The sequence below is a fragment of the Penicillium brevicompactum genome (assembly GCF_028827555.1).
Source record: "Penicillium brevicompactum strain IBT 35665 chromosome Unknown utg000001l_segment0_segment0, whole genome shotgun sequence".
Taxonomy (NCBI): Eukaryota; Fungi; Ascomycota; class Eurotiomycetes; order Eurotiales; family Aspergillaceae; genus Penicillium; species Penicillium brevicompactum.
The window spans coordinates 3562353-3580336 of NW_026623203.1; the positions used below are offsets into that span (position 1 = coordinate 3562353).

Genomic DNA, 17984 nt, shown 5'->3' on the forward strand with positions numbered 1-17984 from the left:
GCTCTTCTCTGGGGATTGCCACCCACAGTCCAAGCCAGCCTATCGGAACATATACAGACATCGACGTTCAGCTCCGGTTAATCCCAACCAAGATCTTTTGCACAAGTCAAATGAGACTTCGAGCGCGTGGCAATTTCTGTTGTGAACTCGCCTATCGGAACACAAAAGATTCATTGAGCCTAGCACGGGTTTTCTGTGCCCCCTTTGCCACACTGAAGCATGCTATTCTGGGCCGTACACGGTAGACGCCAATCTCAATTACCGGACCCAAATACCGTGCGCGACCCACCCAGATCCCACGTGGTGGAGTGTCCGTTTGGATGCATGAGAATGCATGACACCAACATGCCACTTCCTTTTATTGCTTAGGTCTTTTCCAGAACTTCCACTGAATGTTGCTTCCTGGGGGACGTGAGCTTCGCATCTCCCCACCGCCAAGGGTCGACCACACGATTGTCAAAATAGTTGGAATCGTTTGAGCGTCAGACACTCCTGTTTTGCAAGATCCCTACGTGGCCTGCAGTCCTCAAATCAGATCGAGAATCTTCAATGGTTGTTGAGACAATGCTACATATCCAGGAGCAACTCATCTTATTGAAACGCTCTCAATTTGCATCACTTTTGCAATTGAGAGGTATTCCAGGATTCTCTCTCTGATATCATGTTCCAGGTATGTGAAATTCTAGCAGCCATCATTTGTTATAGGAAGTGTCTCGACAACCATGGAAGACGATAAGACTCACCTGCCATAATTCAATGATAATCATACAGATATCACATCCCTCCTCTAGCTAAACACTCAGCCTGCTTATGTTCCCTACCTTGCCGTGTTTCAAACCTTGGAACTTCCCAGACCGGGTCATTTATCTGACTCTTACCTCCTATCGAAAATACACGAAACTTGGCACAGCAAGGATACCAAAGAATTTGAAAAAGTTTCGCTGAAGAGGATATAATCTCGGGGAACATATACAGCATTCAGGCCGCCCAGGTTCGAATCATTGACTCTCTCCGAGGCCGCGAAATTGAGCCTCTCTACATCCAGCACTGCTCTCTAGCTCGAGCCCCCGGCACAACTGTGATAGATGTTCCGGGTGTTAAATGCTGTGCGGATCACTATTTCCGGAGTCTGGGCTGTCAGTTATCTTACCACCGTCCGGCCCAATACCCTCAGAGGGCACCACTCGGTGATGGCAAGCTCCACCATAAACGAGGCCGGGAAATCTCTCAACCTAGCCGAAGTTGAAGGAGATCCCACCCTTGTAGCCTTAGCTGTGATGGGCAGCAGAGCGATCTTGGAAGCACTCCCGATGTCCCGATGGGAGACACTGGGTGCGCTCACATGAGCATTGTGTAAGATGGGCCAAGCTTGTGAAACAATGAGTAGTGTGCCCGAAGCGAGCCAACGAGATTCTTACAATTCCTCTGGGTAGGGTAGAGATCATTGTCGCCCTCAGCTTAGTTTATACTGTGCTGGAGGGAAATAACCGATACAGATAGTGCACAGACAATAATGAGCCCAGCACAGTGGGATAGAAGCGGCGCCTTGATTTTGTTGTCTATGTAATAATGACCAAAAGCGCAAGTATATTATGGTCTCAGGGCAAAGCTTGACAACTCTTGCCCCTGGCTAGACAACTCCCGGGGTCGTACCCAAGTGGGCTCCCGAGGTCTGAGGTCTTCTTTCTCCCTCCTCTCTTTGCCTCTTTTCTCTCTATACCGATGGCCATGAACTTTGGAAGGCAAGTTCATAGTACAGGGTCTTCATAGTACAAGAAAGAACCTGGCTGCACATTGTCTACTAGCAGTCAGTGCCGAATCCCTTTCATTTCCTTTCACCAGTTGCCTGACTTTGGCCTCAGTCTGGCCTCCCTGTGGGGTCAGAGCGATCTGAGATTTGCCTTAGAACATAATCAAAGTATCTTTCCTTTGTTATCTAGTTATCACTTGGGCGTAAGACCTTGGAAATACTGGTACTATCAGATTGAAAAAGAAAAAAAAATAGTTTCGCTGGGAATCGAACCCAGAACCTTTCCGGAACACTCGCCTATGAGGCAATTGTTAACGGAAAATCATAACCGCTAGACCACGAAACTTGGCAATGAAAATTTCAGTCATTTCTGACATCATGTGCCAGATTGAGCCGCCCCAAAAGTTTTTAAATGCGTTTTTACTTAGGGCTAGACACAACTTCGGGAGGACCTCGGAAATTACTCAGTTTCAGTATAAGGCTTAAGTGATTTGGCTTGCTCATTTCAATTCATTGTTTATTGAACCTTGCTATCCATGTCCCAAGGCTCTCTCTTCCTCTCGGTCACCTTAGAATAGGAATTTCTGTTACGAGGGTCAGATATATATTCAAGTATTTGTCGGATGCATGGAGCGACCTCACCAGTCAGGGTCTTTCACCTAGTCGTCTTCCCAGTCGTCCAGGTCTGCCATGCCCACAGCAGGGATCCTCCGATCCATCGTCGGGGAATCTACACCCGATGGTCCCACCGAAAGCGAGTGTAGACTCCCATCCGTTCCACCCAGGTTTGGTAATGGACGCATGGACGCGCGATATCGAACCAGAAAAGTACATTGGTTGCTTCGATGCATGGGGTGCGAGAACATGCTACTGCAAAGCTGAAATGCCAACGGGCGCTCTCCATGTCGAGATCGACAAATTCCATTAGACCGAGATAGTAGTGAATTCGGGCCATTTCGACCTGATCGATCCACCCACGACCTACGTTGGCTGCGGCAAGGAGCGATTCCTTGGCTGATCGGTAGTCCTGACGATTGAACAAGTACTGCCGAGCTCGCTCAATTTGGCCCTCGAACAGGAGTCGCCTGTAAGCCATCTCAATTTCTGTGCCCGCTTGCGATTTCTCGAGGTCGTCCATGGCGGCTTGGCAACTCTGGGAACCCATGGTGGATCGGAGGAGATCTGCACTGCCGTCTGCTTCAATTATAGCTCTTGAGCGGGGCCAATGGTCAATCGATGGAATCGGTGGTCGGTTTGGTGACTCGGCTAGATCCTCGACGGCCAGCATATCTGTCACGACTTGGATTCGTCTGACTTGATTCCAGCTTGCGTGAATGGCGTCCGCGTTAGAAACGTGCCCTGGATATGATGTTTGCATGAGTAAATGGCTTTCAATTATCGAGTTTCTCAGAAGGTGCTTACCAGGTATTCCGTTTGCTGCCATATCCAAAGTGGAAAGTTGAGAGGCGTAGTGCGTGGCGAGAAGAAAGGGTACGCCGTGGCAAAAGAGAAAGAGGTGGGGGAAGATCTCAGTGGCCCACGCAATTTTGTAAAGCGCACGCGCTCCTTTCCACGGCGCACCCCCAATCCCCCAAAGCTTCTTAAGTTCTAATACCTAAAATGCCTTTTCAAGTAGCCAATTAAGAGATTCAATTGCGGACCGGAATTATTGGCAGTCTGGGATGGGTTTATTAACTGAATCAAACGTGGGTTTAACAACTTATATCCTATCGTTTCTAAATTTTTGACTTCAACATCATATTCTCATATTGTGCACGAAATGGGCACGAAATGGGGAAGCCTAGTTCGAAGTGATGGAAATAATGGCTTAATTGTTAAAGCTATGGGAGATGCCTACTAAATAGCAAGCAAGCAAAACAGCTACTGATATAACGATAGAATCATTGATAATCATGCATCTGAGAGAAGGCAATAAGGAAGTCACAATGAGGGGGCCATAGGCTCCCAGTACACTAGATAGGAGAAATGGAGAAACAGGATAATCCGCGGATGAGATTAATGACGAGGTTTTCTTTTGTAAGAGTATTCAAATACTTTGTTTTCCATGTTCTATTCTATTCTTCTTGCTTCCATTCCAGCAGAGCTTGAGTAGACGCCAGGGAGAAGAGCCAAATTTAGCAACATTTAGGTGTGGCAGACCAGCCATAGCCTTTTGATACACATGGGCCTTTTCACCATATCCAGGCATGTCCAAAACCTGCTCAAATAACCAATAAGCCTCAGTGAAATCCTCGAGGTTCATCGAGATTTGCGCTCTGATGAAGGTAGTCACGCCAGCAACAATCGGAGACTCTGTGTTGTTGAAGGCAATATAAGACTCATTGAGCTTCTCCACAATATCCAAGCTCCCAAGAGCATCATCATACAGACCAATCTCATGTTGAACTGCGGCAACAAAGAGCCGACAGCGCATCTCGTCTATCTCGCATAGGAACGGATTGCTGTTGATGACTCGCCAGGCGAGTTCCATAGCAAGATATGGTCTTCCTCTTCGCAACACTTCTTCGGCATCTGCAAGATAAGGAGACTTACCAGAACAGACCCAGATGTCTTCAATCCAGATCATATCAGGGCCTGGTGGTGAATCCAAATTGGACTCGTCAGAAGTAGAATGTGTTTCAGTCTCATAGGAGGGTGGGTCGACAGGTGCGCTGGTTTTACATGCGTCAGACGTGTCTGTTTCCAGATGATTTGTTTCCAGATGATTCTCAAAACGCTTCTGCAGCCTGAAAAGTGCAGCCATTGTGAGATTGATTTGTTCTTGGAGAATATCAATCTGCTCGTGAGTCACATGGTCCTCTTGTGTGTGATGATCCTCGAGAGGAGTGTAGGATTTAGGGCTTCTACGGAGCCCACGAATGAAATTGAACATCTTTCTGTGGAGAGGAATATGAGGGGTAGCAATCTGTTCCATCTTGTTTAATGTACTCTGCACTTGTCGAGATGACCTGCTATGCATGTGTTTCTGCAAGTGGCATTTGGGCACTTATGTATCAGGGGGGTCTCAAAGAAAGATACTTTTCATAGTTTTTTGAATGAATGGGATATGGATGTGATTGTGAAAGTATATATAGATTATCTCTTTGGTCTTTCAGTCTTCCAAGGTTTGTTCTAAATTGACGGAGAAAGAGCTGTGTAGCCCTTTCATTCCAGTGGGACAATGTGCCTTGGCGCCGATCTCGGGTGTTCCCGCACAGGAAAAACAGTGCAAACAGGGTGGATCAGATCAAATACACCAAACATGGCAAACATGTAAACATTTGAGACAAAACCCAAGGATGCAAACACTGCAAACCAGACAAATGCGACAAACATCGCTATGACCTCACCATCCCAAAGCTCTCCCCACATCTCCGGCTGCTTCATTGGCAAGTTGGGCACGATGCAAACAAAAAGTGGAATGGTCGACGTCAGACGGCATGCTTTATGTGACTCAACATGTAGCTATCGGGGTCTCGCAAGGAAAGAATACCCGCAAAAGCCGCTCGATCGATCAGGCCACGGTTCTAGACTTGCGGGGGGTACCTGATGCAAACACCGCTCATCAATAATCATGAGAAAAAACCGGGTTGCAACCAATCTAGTGCCTAGCTCACATGGTATAAAGGCTGCAGAGCATATTCCTCCCACGGCGCTAGGCTGATTGTTTTCCTTCTCCGATCTACTCTTCCGTGTTCCAGTTCCATAGATCGTCATTCGCTACATCGGGGGACCGCGGCACCCTCGTTCTCTAATAATTTGTCATAGAGGCTAGTTGAATTTCAAGGTAAGCTATTCATTCCATAAGAACCCTGATTCCTCCAAACCTTGTCTGTCTTGATGCTGCTTTTCAGACCTAAGTTTGCTCCAGACCTAACCCTTATAGATTGTTGCCCACCAACATGTCCCCTACGGCCATTCGCAACGTCGATTCCGTCGATATTGTCAGCATCCACCAAGATGATATGCAATTTTCCTTGGTGGATGATATCTACAAGAGCTTAGACCCGCCCTCCGGCACGCCGCGCACATTCCCCACCCTCCTACTTTACGACGCCAAGGGATTGAAGCTGTTTGAGAAAATCACCTATCTGGAGGAATATTACCCCACAAACACCGAAATCGAGGTTTTGCAAAACCACGCGCAGCGGATAGTTGAGCGCATTCCGGAGAATGCTCAGTTGGTGGAGCTTGGCAGTGGGTCTGTTACCCTTACACCCCGGATCCGTCCCCACTACGACGCTATGCGTCTCACTCGTACTGCATGACCTCACAAAATACTGACGATTATTGACAGTAACCTCCGAAAGATCGAGATTCTGCTTCGAGAATGTGAGCGCACCGAGAAAAGGGTGGATTATTATGCCCTGGACCTTTCATTGGTTGAATTACAGCGGACCTTTGCTGAAATCTCGCCCGAGAGCTTTTCGTACGTCGGCTTCCACGGATTACATGGAACATATGATGATGCGGTGGGCTGGCTGAAGAGTCCCGAAAATCGGAACCGGCCGACGGTGGTGATGTCTATGGGATCATCCATAGGTAATTTCGAGCGCGCCAGTGCTGCAGAGTTCCTTGGTGGCTTTTCCAAGCTATTGGCGCCTTCAGACTTCCTCCTCATCGGTCTTGATGCCTGCAAGAATCATGACAAGGTATTCAGAGCCTACAATGACTCTGAAGGAGTGACTCGCCAGTTCTACGAGAATGGCTTAGTACACGCAAACCAAGTTCTGGGCTTCGAGGCCTTCAAGGAAAATGAATGGGAGATCTTGACTGAATATAACGACCGTGAGGGTTGTCACCAAGCTTGTTACGCGCCAAAAGTTGATGTGACAATTAATGGGATCATGATCCCTAAAGGGGAGAAGCTCATTTTCGAAGAAGCCTGGAAGTATGGTCGTGATGAAAGGGATGAATTATGGCGGAAGTCTGATTTAATCTCACAAGTTGAGTTTGGTAACACCACCGATGATTATCGTGAGAAAACTTTGATGAAATCTTTTATTTTCCCAGTACATCATTGCTAACCCATCATGCAGATGTTCATCTTTTGTCTCCTGCCACCCTTGATGTCTCGATGCACCCCTTGAAGTATGCGGGGCAGCCAATTCCCACCATTGATAACTTCCAATCCCTATGGACCGCCTGGGATATTGTGACTAAGACAATGATTCCCCGCGAAGAGCTCTTATCGAAGCCAATCAAATTACGCAACGCGTTAATCTTTTATCTCGGCCACATCCCCACGTTTTTCGGTGAGTATGCCGACCTCTGAGAGGAATGTATGCTAACATCTCTGTGAATCAGATATCCATTTGACGCGTGCCCTACAAGATCAACCCACCGAGCCTGCATACTATCAGCAGATCTTCGAACGTGGCATTGATCCAGATGTCGAAGATCCAGAGCAATGTCACAAGCACAGTGAAATTCCAGACCAATGGCCTGAGTTGAACGAGATTTTGGATTACCAGGAAAGGGTCCGTAACCGGGCGCGATCAATTCTACAGGAAGGATATGCCGATCAAGACCGAACCGTCGGTGAAGCACTATGGATCGGCTTCGAGCATGAGGCCATGCATCTAGAGACCTTCCTATACATGTTGCTTCAAAGCGATAGAACACTTCCACCGACTGGTGTTCCGCTGCCTGATTTCAACCGGATGGCCAAACAAGCAAAGTTTGACGAGAAACCCAACAAGTGGTTCAGTATTCCTCAACAGACTTTCACAATTGGATTAAATGATTGTGATGAAAACAACTTGCCACAGGCCTCATTCGGTTGGGACAACGAGAAGCCCCAAAGAGAGGTGACCGTAGGTGCTTTTGAGTCACAAGCTCGCCCTATTACCAATGGGGAATATGCCAAATATCTACAAGCCACCGGAAGTCACAACTACCCCGCGTCTTGGGTGTTTACACCTGGGCAGAAAGGCTCTCTTGTTAAAGGCATTGGTTCCACGGGGGCGCAAGCCGGCTCTAGTGCTACTGCAGCAAGCTTGCCTCTGGACGGAATCTCAGTTCGGACTGTATTTGGACCTGTATCTTTGGAGTTGGCACAAGATTGGCCATTGAGTGCTTCATATGATGAGGTGGCCAGCTACGCAAAGTGGATGAACTGCAGGATTCCGACTTTCGAAGAGGCGAGGAGTATCTACCACTACTCTGATCAGATGAAAAGTCACCGACACACAAATGGGTACAGGTAAGTCCTGGATATCAATTATTGAAGAGAGAGCAGCTTCTGATAAAAGAATTAGTAATGGGGTCAATGGGTCAACAACCAAAGGGAGCAAGCCCCAATCCACCGAAGAATCAACCTTCCGTGACCTCCACGGGTGCAATGTTGGCTTCAAACACTGGCATCCCACCCCAGTCACCCCTAATGGGGATAGACTAGCCGGTCAAGGTGACATGGGAGGACTCTGGGAATGGACTAGTACGCCATTGATGCCACATGATGGGTTCAAGTCCATGGATATCTACCCTGGCTACACCTGTGAGTTAAAATCCAAAAAGATCTCATTTTTTTGCTAAACCCATTATTACAGCTGATTTCTTTGATGGAAAGCACAATGTTGTCCTGGGAGGCTCATGGGCGACTTTACCCCGGATTGCTGGCCGCACAACCTTGTGAGTATCGATCTGGAGAACCGAGATACTTGAATCTGGCTAACATTAAAAAGCGTGAATTGGTACCAGCATAACTATATCTATGCCTGGGTGGGCGCACGCTTGGTAAGGGATCTATAGAGGACACTTTGTCTGGATGTATCTAGAAATCTTGGAATTCTTGACTTCTTGACGATGACTTCATCGCGATAAGATAAACGGCAGCGTAACGTGACTGCCCCTCAATCACCTCCCCACGTCTTCTCCAACTCCTTTCACGCTATCTTCTCTCTTGGATTATTTGCATTATGTCTCTCGAAACTATTACCACTATCTCCCCGGCTACCAATGAGCCCGTGGTCACTCGAACCGGCGTTTCCTCGGAGGAATTGAGACAGATTCCCGAGAACGCCCAGGTGGCATTCCGCTCCTTCTCGCAGTCCACTAGCTTGGAACAACGACAGAAGCTTGTGGAGCGTGCTCTTGACATTTTGGAAAAGAAGCAGGATGAGCTGGCACGCGAAGTTACAGAGCAGATGGGCCGGCCCATCGCCTATAGCGGCGTTGAAGTCGCGACCGCTATTAAGCGTTGTCGCTATCTGACACGCATCAGCACGTCTGTGCTTGGCGAAGAAGGCATTGTTCCTGGAGAGGAAGAGAAGGGCTTCCGACGATACATCAAGCGGTCTGCCGTCGGCGTGGTGCTGGTCATTTTCCCATGGAACGTAAGTTTGAATGACACGATACCAATGACAGCTTGCTGATGTGGATCTGGACATAGTACCCCTACCTCACCCTTGTCAACAGCTTGATCCCCGCAATCCTCGCCGGAAACGCAGTCATCATCAAGCCCTCCCCCCAAACTCCCACAATCGTCGAGCATTTCGCCTCCGCTTTTGCCGAAGCCGGTCTTCCCCAAAACGTGCTGCAGTTCTTCCATTGTGGATCTTTCACTTTGCTTGAGACTCTGGTCCGCTCCCCTCTCGTGAACCACATTTGCTTCACTGGCTCCGAAGCCGGTGGACTGGCAGTTCAAAAGGCAGCCGCAGACCGAATCGTGAATGTTGGACTAGAGTTGGGTGGTAAGGACCCGGCCTACGTTCGCGAGGACGTGGACCTCGCCTGGGCTGCCGAGGAAGTTGTCGACGGAGCTATCTTCAACAGCGGGCAGAGCTGTTGCGCCATTGAGCGGGTATATGTCCACGAGAAGGTGTACGATGGCTTCATTGCCGAGGTGAAGAAGGTCCTCAGCAACTACCGTGTTGGTGAGCCATCTGATCCAAACACCCAAATCGGACCTGTTGTTTCCAAACAAGCAAAGCAATCAATTTTGGCTCAAATCGAGGCCGCTGTCAAGGCTGGCGCCAAGAATGAGACCCCTGCCAACGCAACCTTTGAGAACTTCCCTCCCAATGGCAACTACGTCAAGCCTACATTGCTCACAGGTGTCACACATGAAATGGCTATCATGAAGGATGAAACCTTCGGCCCAGTCATTCCTGTCATGAAGGTTTCGGGTGACGACGAAGCTGTGCGCCTGATGAATGATAGCAACTTTGGTCTCACTGCCAGTGTCTGGAGTAAGGACGTTGCGGCGGCTGAGAAGCTAGTTGACCGCGTCGAGGCTGGTACCGTCTTTGTCAACCGCTCCGACTACCCTAGCCCCGTAAGTTCCTCAAGTATTCCCAGGATCTTATTCATTTTACTGATAATAATTTTACGCAGGATCTCGCTTGGACCGGTTGGAAGAACTCTGGTCGTGGAGTCACACTGAGCAGATTCGGATTCGAACAGTTCGTCAAGCTCAAGAGCCACCACATCAAGGATTACCCCAAATAAGTGTCTCATATTTTTGGACCTCAATTTATAATGAGATATGTAGATCTTTGATGAGAAATGCTCCCTTCGACAGATACCAATTTTACGAGTTGCCGCGGGGACGTTACCTAAAACGAGTGATCTGCACCACCTTCGGTATTTCGTACATGATATTCATTCTTTCAATTTGCTATAGAAAACAATAAAGATAGCAGCCCACCCTCATCCGAAGATAACTGGATTTCAAAGGCGGGAGAGGTTGGAAAATTCAGCTGGGGCGTGGTAAGTTGGAACCTTCATGTCCAGATCAGAACCGGAATAACCAAGATCCTCCGCAACCAGCATTGCGCACTTCTCACCAATAAGGAGAGCAGTCTATTCGCCAACGGTGTCAGTTACTCAATCTTCGTATTCAAATGAATTGATGGGTACTTACGCTGAAAGTGTTGCAGCCCACGTTGTCAGGGCAGATAGACAAGTCGCAAACCTTGAGGCCCTTGACACCGTGAACATTGAGACGCTCGTCCACGACACCTCCGTGGGGTGCGATGGAGTTGCCTTCGCGTGGTGCCATGCTGCATGTACCAAGACAATGCCAAGTTGTTTCGACGTGACGAGAGACTGCAGAAAAGTTGTCAGCTACTGAAGGAGAAGAGAATTCGGGGCTGTATCTTACTCCACTTCTCAATGTGCTTGATGTCGTCCTCGCTGTACTCCAGGGAAGCCCGGGCTTCATGCTTGTTGGAGTTGAGGATCGAAGGCCCGGATTGCTTTCCGGGCTCCAAAGGACTGGTCCAAGAGCCTGAGAGTTCTTATTAGTGGGATTCGAGTGTTTTCAGTGACTATAACATACCGTGTTGAATTCCAGCGGAGATGTGGTTGGTACCGGCATATGCCTTAGTCGTAGCCAGGTCCATGTCTTGCGCCCGTGCCGATGAGTTGAAGGCGAATTGGGGGTGCATCGCAGTAACTTCACCAGCGTATGATCCCATGCGGCGGGCAGTCTCGCGAGACTTGATGTATCCCCAAACCATGGGGGCCATGTCACGCTTGTCATTCATGAAACCAGCATCAAAGTCAGGGACTTCATAGGGATCGGCTGATTGGATGTGAGTAAATCCACGTGAGAATGGGTATTCCTAATCTCCAGTTAGAGCCGCCTCTTTTGGGGCACAATGCAGGTGTTGCATACCAGGAAGTGGAACATGGTGAAAAACTTGCCCGGAGGCATGTGCATGTGGTCTCCGAACCAGCTGTCTGTCTGTTAGTCCGAAACAGTAAGGGAAAGTTGTCATGGACTTACCCAGAGATAATCGAGTAGTGCATGACTGGCTTGTCAGGCTTGTTTCTGAAGTACGATTCGTAACCTTCAGTGAAGTCTGGAGTAGGCCACTTCTTCATTTCACCGAGCTCTTGCTCAGTGGGTCGGATCTTGACTCCAGCGTCAATGCCGTTGGTAGCCAACGGGCCAGTGCCCTTCTTGTCCCACTCCTCAAACACCTTCTTCTGGACCTTTGGATCGCCGCGAATGAAGTCATCGAAAGATTCGACATCGGGCTTGGCACGATACACGGAGAAGGTCAGGTAGTGATCTTGGAAGTTGCGGCCTACACCTGGCAGGTTGACCAAAGGCTTCACACCAGCCCGGCGCAGCTTCTCGGGGTCACCAAAGCCAGAGCGCTGGAGGACGAGTGGGGAGCTCATGGTACCAGCGCTCAGGATAATCTGCTTTCTGGCCCGGAAGATACGACGAACCGGTTCACCACCATTGAGAGGCTTAGTCGGGACTGTGACGACACCCACAGCTCGACCATTCTCAACAATGATCTTCTCCACCTTGGTGTTGCATTGGAGGTGGAGGTTGCTGTGTTTGGCTCGAGTGCTGTGGACATAGGCGTGAGCCGCATCACTTCGTCGTCCTGATTCATCATATCAACATTCGGGATCCATCGAGGAAAGTCAGGTTTTTATTCTTACCGGTGTCACGATTGATCCACTTCAACCAGTGTTCCGCACCATGGCTGAGATATCACACAAACTGATTAGCACAATGGACTGTCACCGGAGTTGGAAGGATGCATACCCGGTCTTGAGATCTTGCAAATCATCCGTGAAGGGAATTCCCTGGGTCTCGACGGCACGAAGGAAATCATTCTTGATCGGGTAGGTATAGTTGCCGAATGAAACCTTGATAGGACCATCGTGCCCATGCAGCTCTGGATTGTTGCTGGCACGTTGGTATGTCTCGTGCTTTCTCATCAATGGAAGAAGCTCTTTGGTGGTCCAGCCTTTTGCCTGGAAATCATCATAGTCGGATGCTGAGGCTCTGGTATACATCTACAATGGATTTAGCTCCTGGCACCATACTATCAAGAGGACAACGCTTACCATGAAGTTGATCGAGCTACCCCCTCCGAGGATATTAGCGCATGGAACAATAGCCTGGCGGCCGTCCAAATGTTCGGATGGTCTCGAGTGATAGAATGATGCGGTCTTGGAGTCGAGCTTCATGTTGTTTGGGTAGATACCAGGACGGTAGACCCTAGACTGAAATTAGCACAAGTTGCTGGAAAGTGGTTCACGGATGGGCCCTCATACCATTGGTTGTTCAAATTGTCCTCGCCTGCCTCGATCAACAAAACGGAAAGGTTGTGATCGAGGTTCGCGAGGCGGCCCGCGGGGACACACCCCGAACTGCCGCCGCCGCAGATGATAATATCGACCTCCTCTGGGATAGCCATGACTTTGAGTAAGTTGGCAGAATTGTGACTGAGTCAAGACTGTTAGCAAGGTGCTTGAGAAAGGAAGAAGATCCCTGAAATAGGGCTCCTTGGGGGGTCTTATATAGTCGTCCTTTTGTGCCACAGAACTGTCTACCACCCACAATCCTCCAGTCATATCGCATAGAGAGGCCATAATCCCCGTAAATCTTGAAACCCCGCATGCGGAGACAGAGTTCAAATCTTCAAGGGCTACATAATCCAAGAGTCGATATCTGTACCAGAAACGTCCACGGGCGTTTTTGATGCACCCAGATGAACATGTTTCTCTACGACGACCCAATCAAGATCAACATTCAAAAACAATAAATTCTTCAAAAAAAAGCAGCCTTGAGACCAAAGATGAGGAGTCCTGCCTGTGCAGCCTGCATCTCCCAAAGTCGAGTGTACAACCCCTGTCGTATCCCCAAAGCCTAGAGCCAAGATTTTCACCCATGGCGCTTTTTCTTGGAAACCTCCCCGCATTTCATCAATGGCTAAATTCAGCTTGATCAATTGCCCAGAAAAAGCTCATACAGCTCTCATGCAGGTAAGACTCTACCAAAGTACTTGCTATCTTTCCGTCGTCCTAGGCAGTGCAAGGATATGAGACAAGTGTGGGGGTTAATACAAGGTATGAAATGCGTTTGGCAAAACATGAATATATGCTAATTGGCATTTCAAGTAAAGAGCTCATACTCGAATTGCAGCATTGTTTGAGATAAGAACAGAAAAGCAACGCGTGTGCCGCGTATGCCGACTAATTCGCATCATACCTTATCAGATCTAATAGTAAAAGCTGCAACCACCATAAACGACCCACCAGCTTTTTTGATAATTCAAATTGCCAACTTCATTCTGCTTTGTATTGAAACGAGGTCGGTGATGTTTTGAATCAGCGAGTGTCGGATCGGCCGGGAACCATGATTCAATGTACCATTGTCGTGGCGTCCTCTCGGCGCATTAGCGTGTCGCGAAGATTGTCGCTATCCCCGCACTACTAACGCTCCAAATAGTAATTTTGCGGGGTAGACTTATTGGCGCGAGGCATACCAACGTATCCACGTAGGTGGTACTAGGATCAAATGCAGATCCGAATTCTCATTGGAGCGAAATTTCCAAGGTCAAACACCACTAGGCTGTGAATCTAGAGCAAATCCTCCTTTCCCACATAGCCCGTTAATCCGAGTCTAGGCGTGTGTATTCTCACTCTTTGACGACCCCCCAGTTTTCAGTCGATGCCGCCCCTGTTCTTGTGCTGTTTGAGCTGTTTACAATGTTCCAATTTTCTACAAAGGTCTGATAACTCTGAGTGACCTAAGTGTCTCCCCAACTTAGTGGAGGTCTGTTAATCATGCTCAACTTATGCCTAATTCTTCTCCCCAAGTGATGATCATGTCGAAATTGAGTTTCGGATGGGATATGCCGTGAGCAGGCCATTCTGCTCATTTTCACAAGAGAGGCAAAATGGGTAAATGCTTGTGATTTGCGTCGTTGGAATTATCCATAATTATTTCGGGGTCAGGTGGCTCAACGAGTTGAGGAGGCAGCCCAACTATGTCCAATGATGAAGGGGCGAGGCTTGCATGCTCCATGCCGACGAATGTGGAACTTTAGAATGAGGATCCAATGCCAGGGAATAGACCATCTGTGATGGAAAATCGATCAACCCCAACACTTTTCACAACCCGGGAAGCTGGATAATTTCTTGCGCGTCGGGCAAAATTGGAAAACCTCCAGGCAATCTGAGACCGAATGTTCAATAATCACTCATACCTCAGATTGACAGTTCCATTTCCAAGTTTGCACTATAAATTGGTGATTTCTTTGAGCAGATAGATAGGCAGTTGCAACTCTACTGCAGAATCAAATCCAAAGGGTGGAAAAATGAAAGATCTGAGAAACAGTCCAATGTATGGAGAACTTATTGTTTCTGTTTATTTCAAGAATCTGGGCCTCAAATGTTACATTCCAAAACAGGAGAGAGATATGTCAGTCCAACCTTGGAAGGACGCGACATCTAGGTCTAGGAAAACCTAAACAAATTTTGAATAGACTTTCAGCATCGGTGGGTCCCGATTTCCGTACCGAGAGCATCCGCCTTGCGCCCGCTGAATTGGGAAATATTGTTGGGTCGGCCAAAGATCCGGAAAAGTGGACACAATCCTCCGAGCATGACGTCGGGTTGATGGCGAGAGAACAATGTCATAATTTAATGCACTCTGGGAAATGAGATTGCTTCTGATAACTAGATGTTTATTCACACTTCTCTAGTCACCAGGATGCAAGCTAGGTTTGTGATATTGTTGACCACAAGGTTGTCTAGAAAGTACAATCCCCAGATGTATAGAATTAATCGTGGACTAAGATTAAAAGCTGAAGATCCTCAGATATCCACATAGCTACTGTGGTCAATGCGAACGTAATGCGATTGTAATGCAGCACCAAGGCCCTTTCGGGAATGACAGCTTGTTTACGATGTCAAGATGACAAAAGATATATTGCTTTATACGTGATGACATCCCAAAATCTTTGAACATCCCTTGTGTCTTACCGGGCGATCAAATCGACAAGAGAAGCCAACATGAGCGGTGATAGATACTACACCTTAGCCGAAGGTACCCCAATGCCCAAGAAGGAACTGGCATTGAGATCTAATGAAAGGCAGGCTGCCCCTTTGCAAATAACAGCACCGCTGTTTTGATGCAAGGTAGACAGGGCGGTAGTCTCGGGCTACTTCAGGATACTCAGCTAATCGAGACATTGGCCCATTTCTCCCGCGAGAGAATCCCTGAACGGTCAGCATCTCACTAGAAGTTCTTTTTACCCTCCGAAACTGACATTGAATATCGGAAGAGTCGTCCATGCTAAGGCTGTGGGGTATTTATTCGTTCATTCACGTGAATCAGGCTGTCCACCGCGCTGACATTTCATAGATGCTATGGGGAGTTTGAAGCTACCCGCGATTGCTCCGACTTCACATGTGCCAGTTTCCTCAGTAAAGCTGGAAAGCGAACCCCAGTACTTCAGCGCGTGTCAACTGTCGGGTTCGAATCTGGATCTGCCGACACTTCTCGTGACGTACACGGATGGGCAATGAAGCTCTACACTGATGAAGGAAACCTTGACTGGGTGTTCAACAACACAGTTCGTGCACTACTAAATCAAGCCCTCAAGTGAGAATTTGGTGAATCTGACTAAATTTCCCAGCCGGTTTTTTTTATTCGCGATCCTCTCAAGTTCCCGTCTATGAATCGATCCCACAAACGACACCCACAGACCCATTTACCGGATGTGAACATGGTAAAGTACTTCTTTTCCTTATGAGGAATAAAAAATCTGACTAGAGCGGCAGTTTTGGGAGTATGTTCTAATGTTCACAACCTTCTATCTCATTGTACAAGCTTCTTACAAAATACAGTTATCACGTTGGAAACCCAGAGGGCATTCATCAACTTCTGATTTTATTCAGCGACCGCGGCACACCAAAGTCGGTTCGTCACATGAGTTCGCACAGCGGCCACACATACAAGTTCACAAAAGAGGTATGCTGAGGTCCATCTAAAAATTCAAAGGTTGTAATCCTGAGTTGCTTCTAGGACGGATCCTTCAAGTATGCCAAGATTCATGTGAAGACGCAGCAAGGAATCAAAAACTTTACTCGCGAGGAGGCAATGAGGATTGCTGGGGAGAACCCTGATTACATGATCCAAGATATGTTTGAGTCTATCGAGAAAGGGGACTTTCCAGTTTGGAATGTGTATGTTCAGCTGATGAGCCCCGAGGAAGCCGAGAGATACGGTGTGAATATCTTCGACATGACCAAAGTGTGGCCGCACAAGGATGTTCCTTTACAGCAGATCGGACGCCTGACTATGAACCGCAATGTATGGACTTGCATTTTCCCCATGTTTTCACCCCTCTTTTTCTATGAGAACTGACTATAAACAGCCTCAAAACTACTTCACAGATATCGAGCAAGCTGCGTTTTCACCATCGACAATGGTACCGGGATTCGCAGCCTCGGCGGATCCAGGTAAGTCAAGAGAGCTCACACTATCATTTACTCCAAGTCTCCCATTCTGACGCGTGGTCAAGTCTTGCAAGCGCGGCTTTTTGCATACCCCGATGCGGCCCGTTATCGACTCGGTGTGAATTACCAGCAGCTCCCGACAAACAGAGCAAAATCACAAGTCTACTCGCCTTTTGAGAGAGATGGGAAGATGCGGTTCGACGATAACTATGGTGGAGATCCCAACTACGTTGGATCATGGATAAAGCCGACAAAATTCTACCAGGATGTGAAAAACACGAGTCCAGAAGCCCTGAGCCTACACACAGATCACGAAAAATGGGTGGGCGAGGTTGTAGCCCACACTAGTCAGATCACTGACGCTGATTTTGTTCAGCCGGCGGCTTTATGGGAGATTATAGGTCGTGAACCCGGCCATCAGGATAGAGTGGTGGAGAACCTCGTCGACAATGTCAAGGGTGTGAAGTATCCTGAATTACGACAAGCTGTTTATGGTAAGCGAATTGCCGTCATGCTGGTGAAGATCCTCCTTCTGTCGCAGTGTTAATATCGAGATAGACCTGTTTACCCGCGTCGACAAGGATTTAGGGTGTAGTCTGCAACGAAATACTGAGGCGGTGCTTAAAGCCGCGAGAGGCTGATTCACTTTCAGTAATTTCTTGGCGGAATGTTGAATAGCACGCATATCAACATGGCTAGTAAGATAAATTGCTGGTTTAATTTTGGGCGTTGAGACGTTTCCTTGCTTTGATTATTGGGTGGAGGACACTTCATGCTAGCCACCGCTCTTTAAACTGATACCAGGAGAGTTAAGAACCGAATTCTTGAAGCCCACCTCAGAGCATGGCTCAACAATGTTCGACAACATATCGGAATGCAAAATTTGAATAATTGGCAATCAACTGCAGTCATCTTATGACTTCTGCTCGTGATTGTAATCGGTCCACATGAAAACAGAGAGGAAAAGCAAAAAAATTAGTTTCGCTGGGAATCGAACCCAGAACCTTTCCGG

At 48.0% G+C, this 17984-nt stretch overlaps 6 protein-coding genes across 6 annotated transcripts; 3 read left to right on the forward strand and 3 right to left on the reverse strand.

Moving 5' to 3' along the window:
- Nucleotides 1–2480: 2480 nt before the first annotated feature.
- Nucleotides 2481–3038, reverse strand: N7506_001144 (uncharacterized protein; the record flags this gene model as incomplete). The annotated part of the gene is made up of 1 exon (XM_056950440.1): nt 2481–3038. The coding sequence occupies one exon, from the start codon at nt 3036–3038 to the stop codon at nt 2481–2483; it is 558 nt and encodes a 185-aa protein (XP_056816355.1).
- A 759-nt stretch (nt 3039–3797) lies between these two features.
- Nucleotides 3798–4514, reverse strand: N7506_001145 (uncharacterized protein; the record flags this gene model as incomplete). The annotated part of the gene is made up of 1 exon (XM_056950441.1): nt 3798–4514. The coding sequence occupies one exon, from the start codon at nt 4512–4514 to the stop codon at nt 3798–3800; it is 717 nt and encodes a 238-aa protein (XP_056816356.1).
- Nucleotides 4515–5652: 1138 nt separating this feature from the next.
- N7506_001146 (DUF323 domain protein) lies at nt 5653–8503 on the forward strand (the record flags this gene model as incomplete). The annotated part of the gene is made up of 7 exons (XM_056950442.1): nt 5653–5951; nt 6048–6727; nt 6790–7005; nt 7058–7955; nt 8011–8249; nt 8302–8383; nt 8437–8503. The coding sequence occupies 7 exons, from the start codon at nt 5653–5655 to the stop codon at nt 8501–8503; spliced, it is 2481 nt and encodes an 826-aa protein (XP_056816357.1).
- A 167-nt stretch (nt 8504–8670) lies between these two features.
- Nucleotides 8671–10201, forward strand: N7506_001147 (aldehyde dehydrogenase family protein; the record flags this gene model as incomplete). Its single annotated transcript, XM_056950443.1, has 3 exons — nt 8671–9087; nt 9144–10028; nt 10088–10201. 3 exons carry the CDS (start codon nt 8671–8673, stop codon nt 10199–10201), a joined length of 1416 nt encoding a protein of 471 aa, XP_056816358.1.
- A 222-nt stretch (nt 10202–10423) lies between these two features.
- N7506_001148 (GMC family oxidoreductase) lies at nt 10424–12921 on the reverse strand (the record flags this gene model as incomplete). Its single annotated transcript, XM_056950444.1, has 10 exons — nt 10424–10555; nt 10617–10801; nt 10857–10982; nt 11034–11319; nt 11373–11433; nt 11484–12099; nt 12158–12201; nt 12264–12517; nt 12569–12722; nt 12779–12921. 10 exons carry the CDS (start codon nt 12919–12921, stop codon nt 10424–10426), a joined length of 2001 nt encoding a protein of 666 aa, XP_056816359.1.
- A 2602-nt stretch (nt 12922–15523) lies between these two features.
- On the forward strand, nt 15524–17613 carry N7506_001149 (catalase; the record flags this gene model as incomplete). The annotated part of the gene is made up of 9 exons (XM_056950445.1): nt 15524–15557; nt 15608–15737; nt 15876–16086; nt 16150–16242; nt 16344–16484; nt 16539–16826; nt 16891–16975; nt 17038–17489; nt 17527–17613. 9 exons carry the CDS (start codon nt 15524–15526, stop codon nt 17611–17613), a joined length of 1521 nt encoding a protein of 506 aa, XP_056816360.1.
- Nucleotides 17614–17984: the final 371 nt, after the last annotated feature.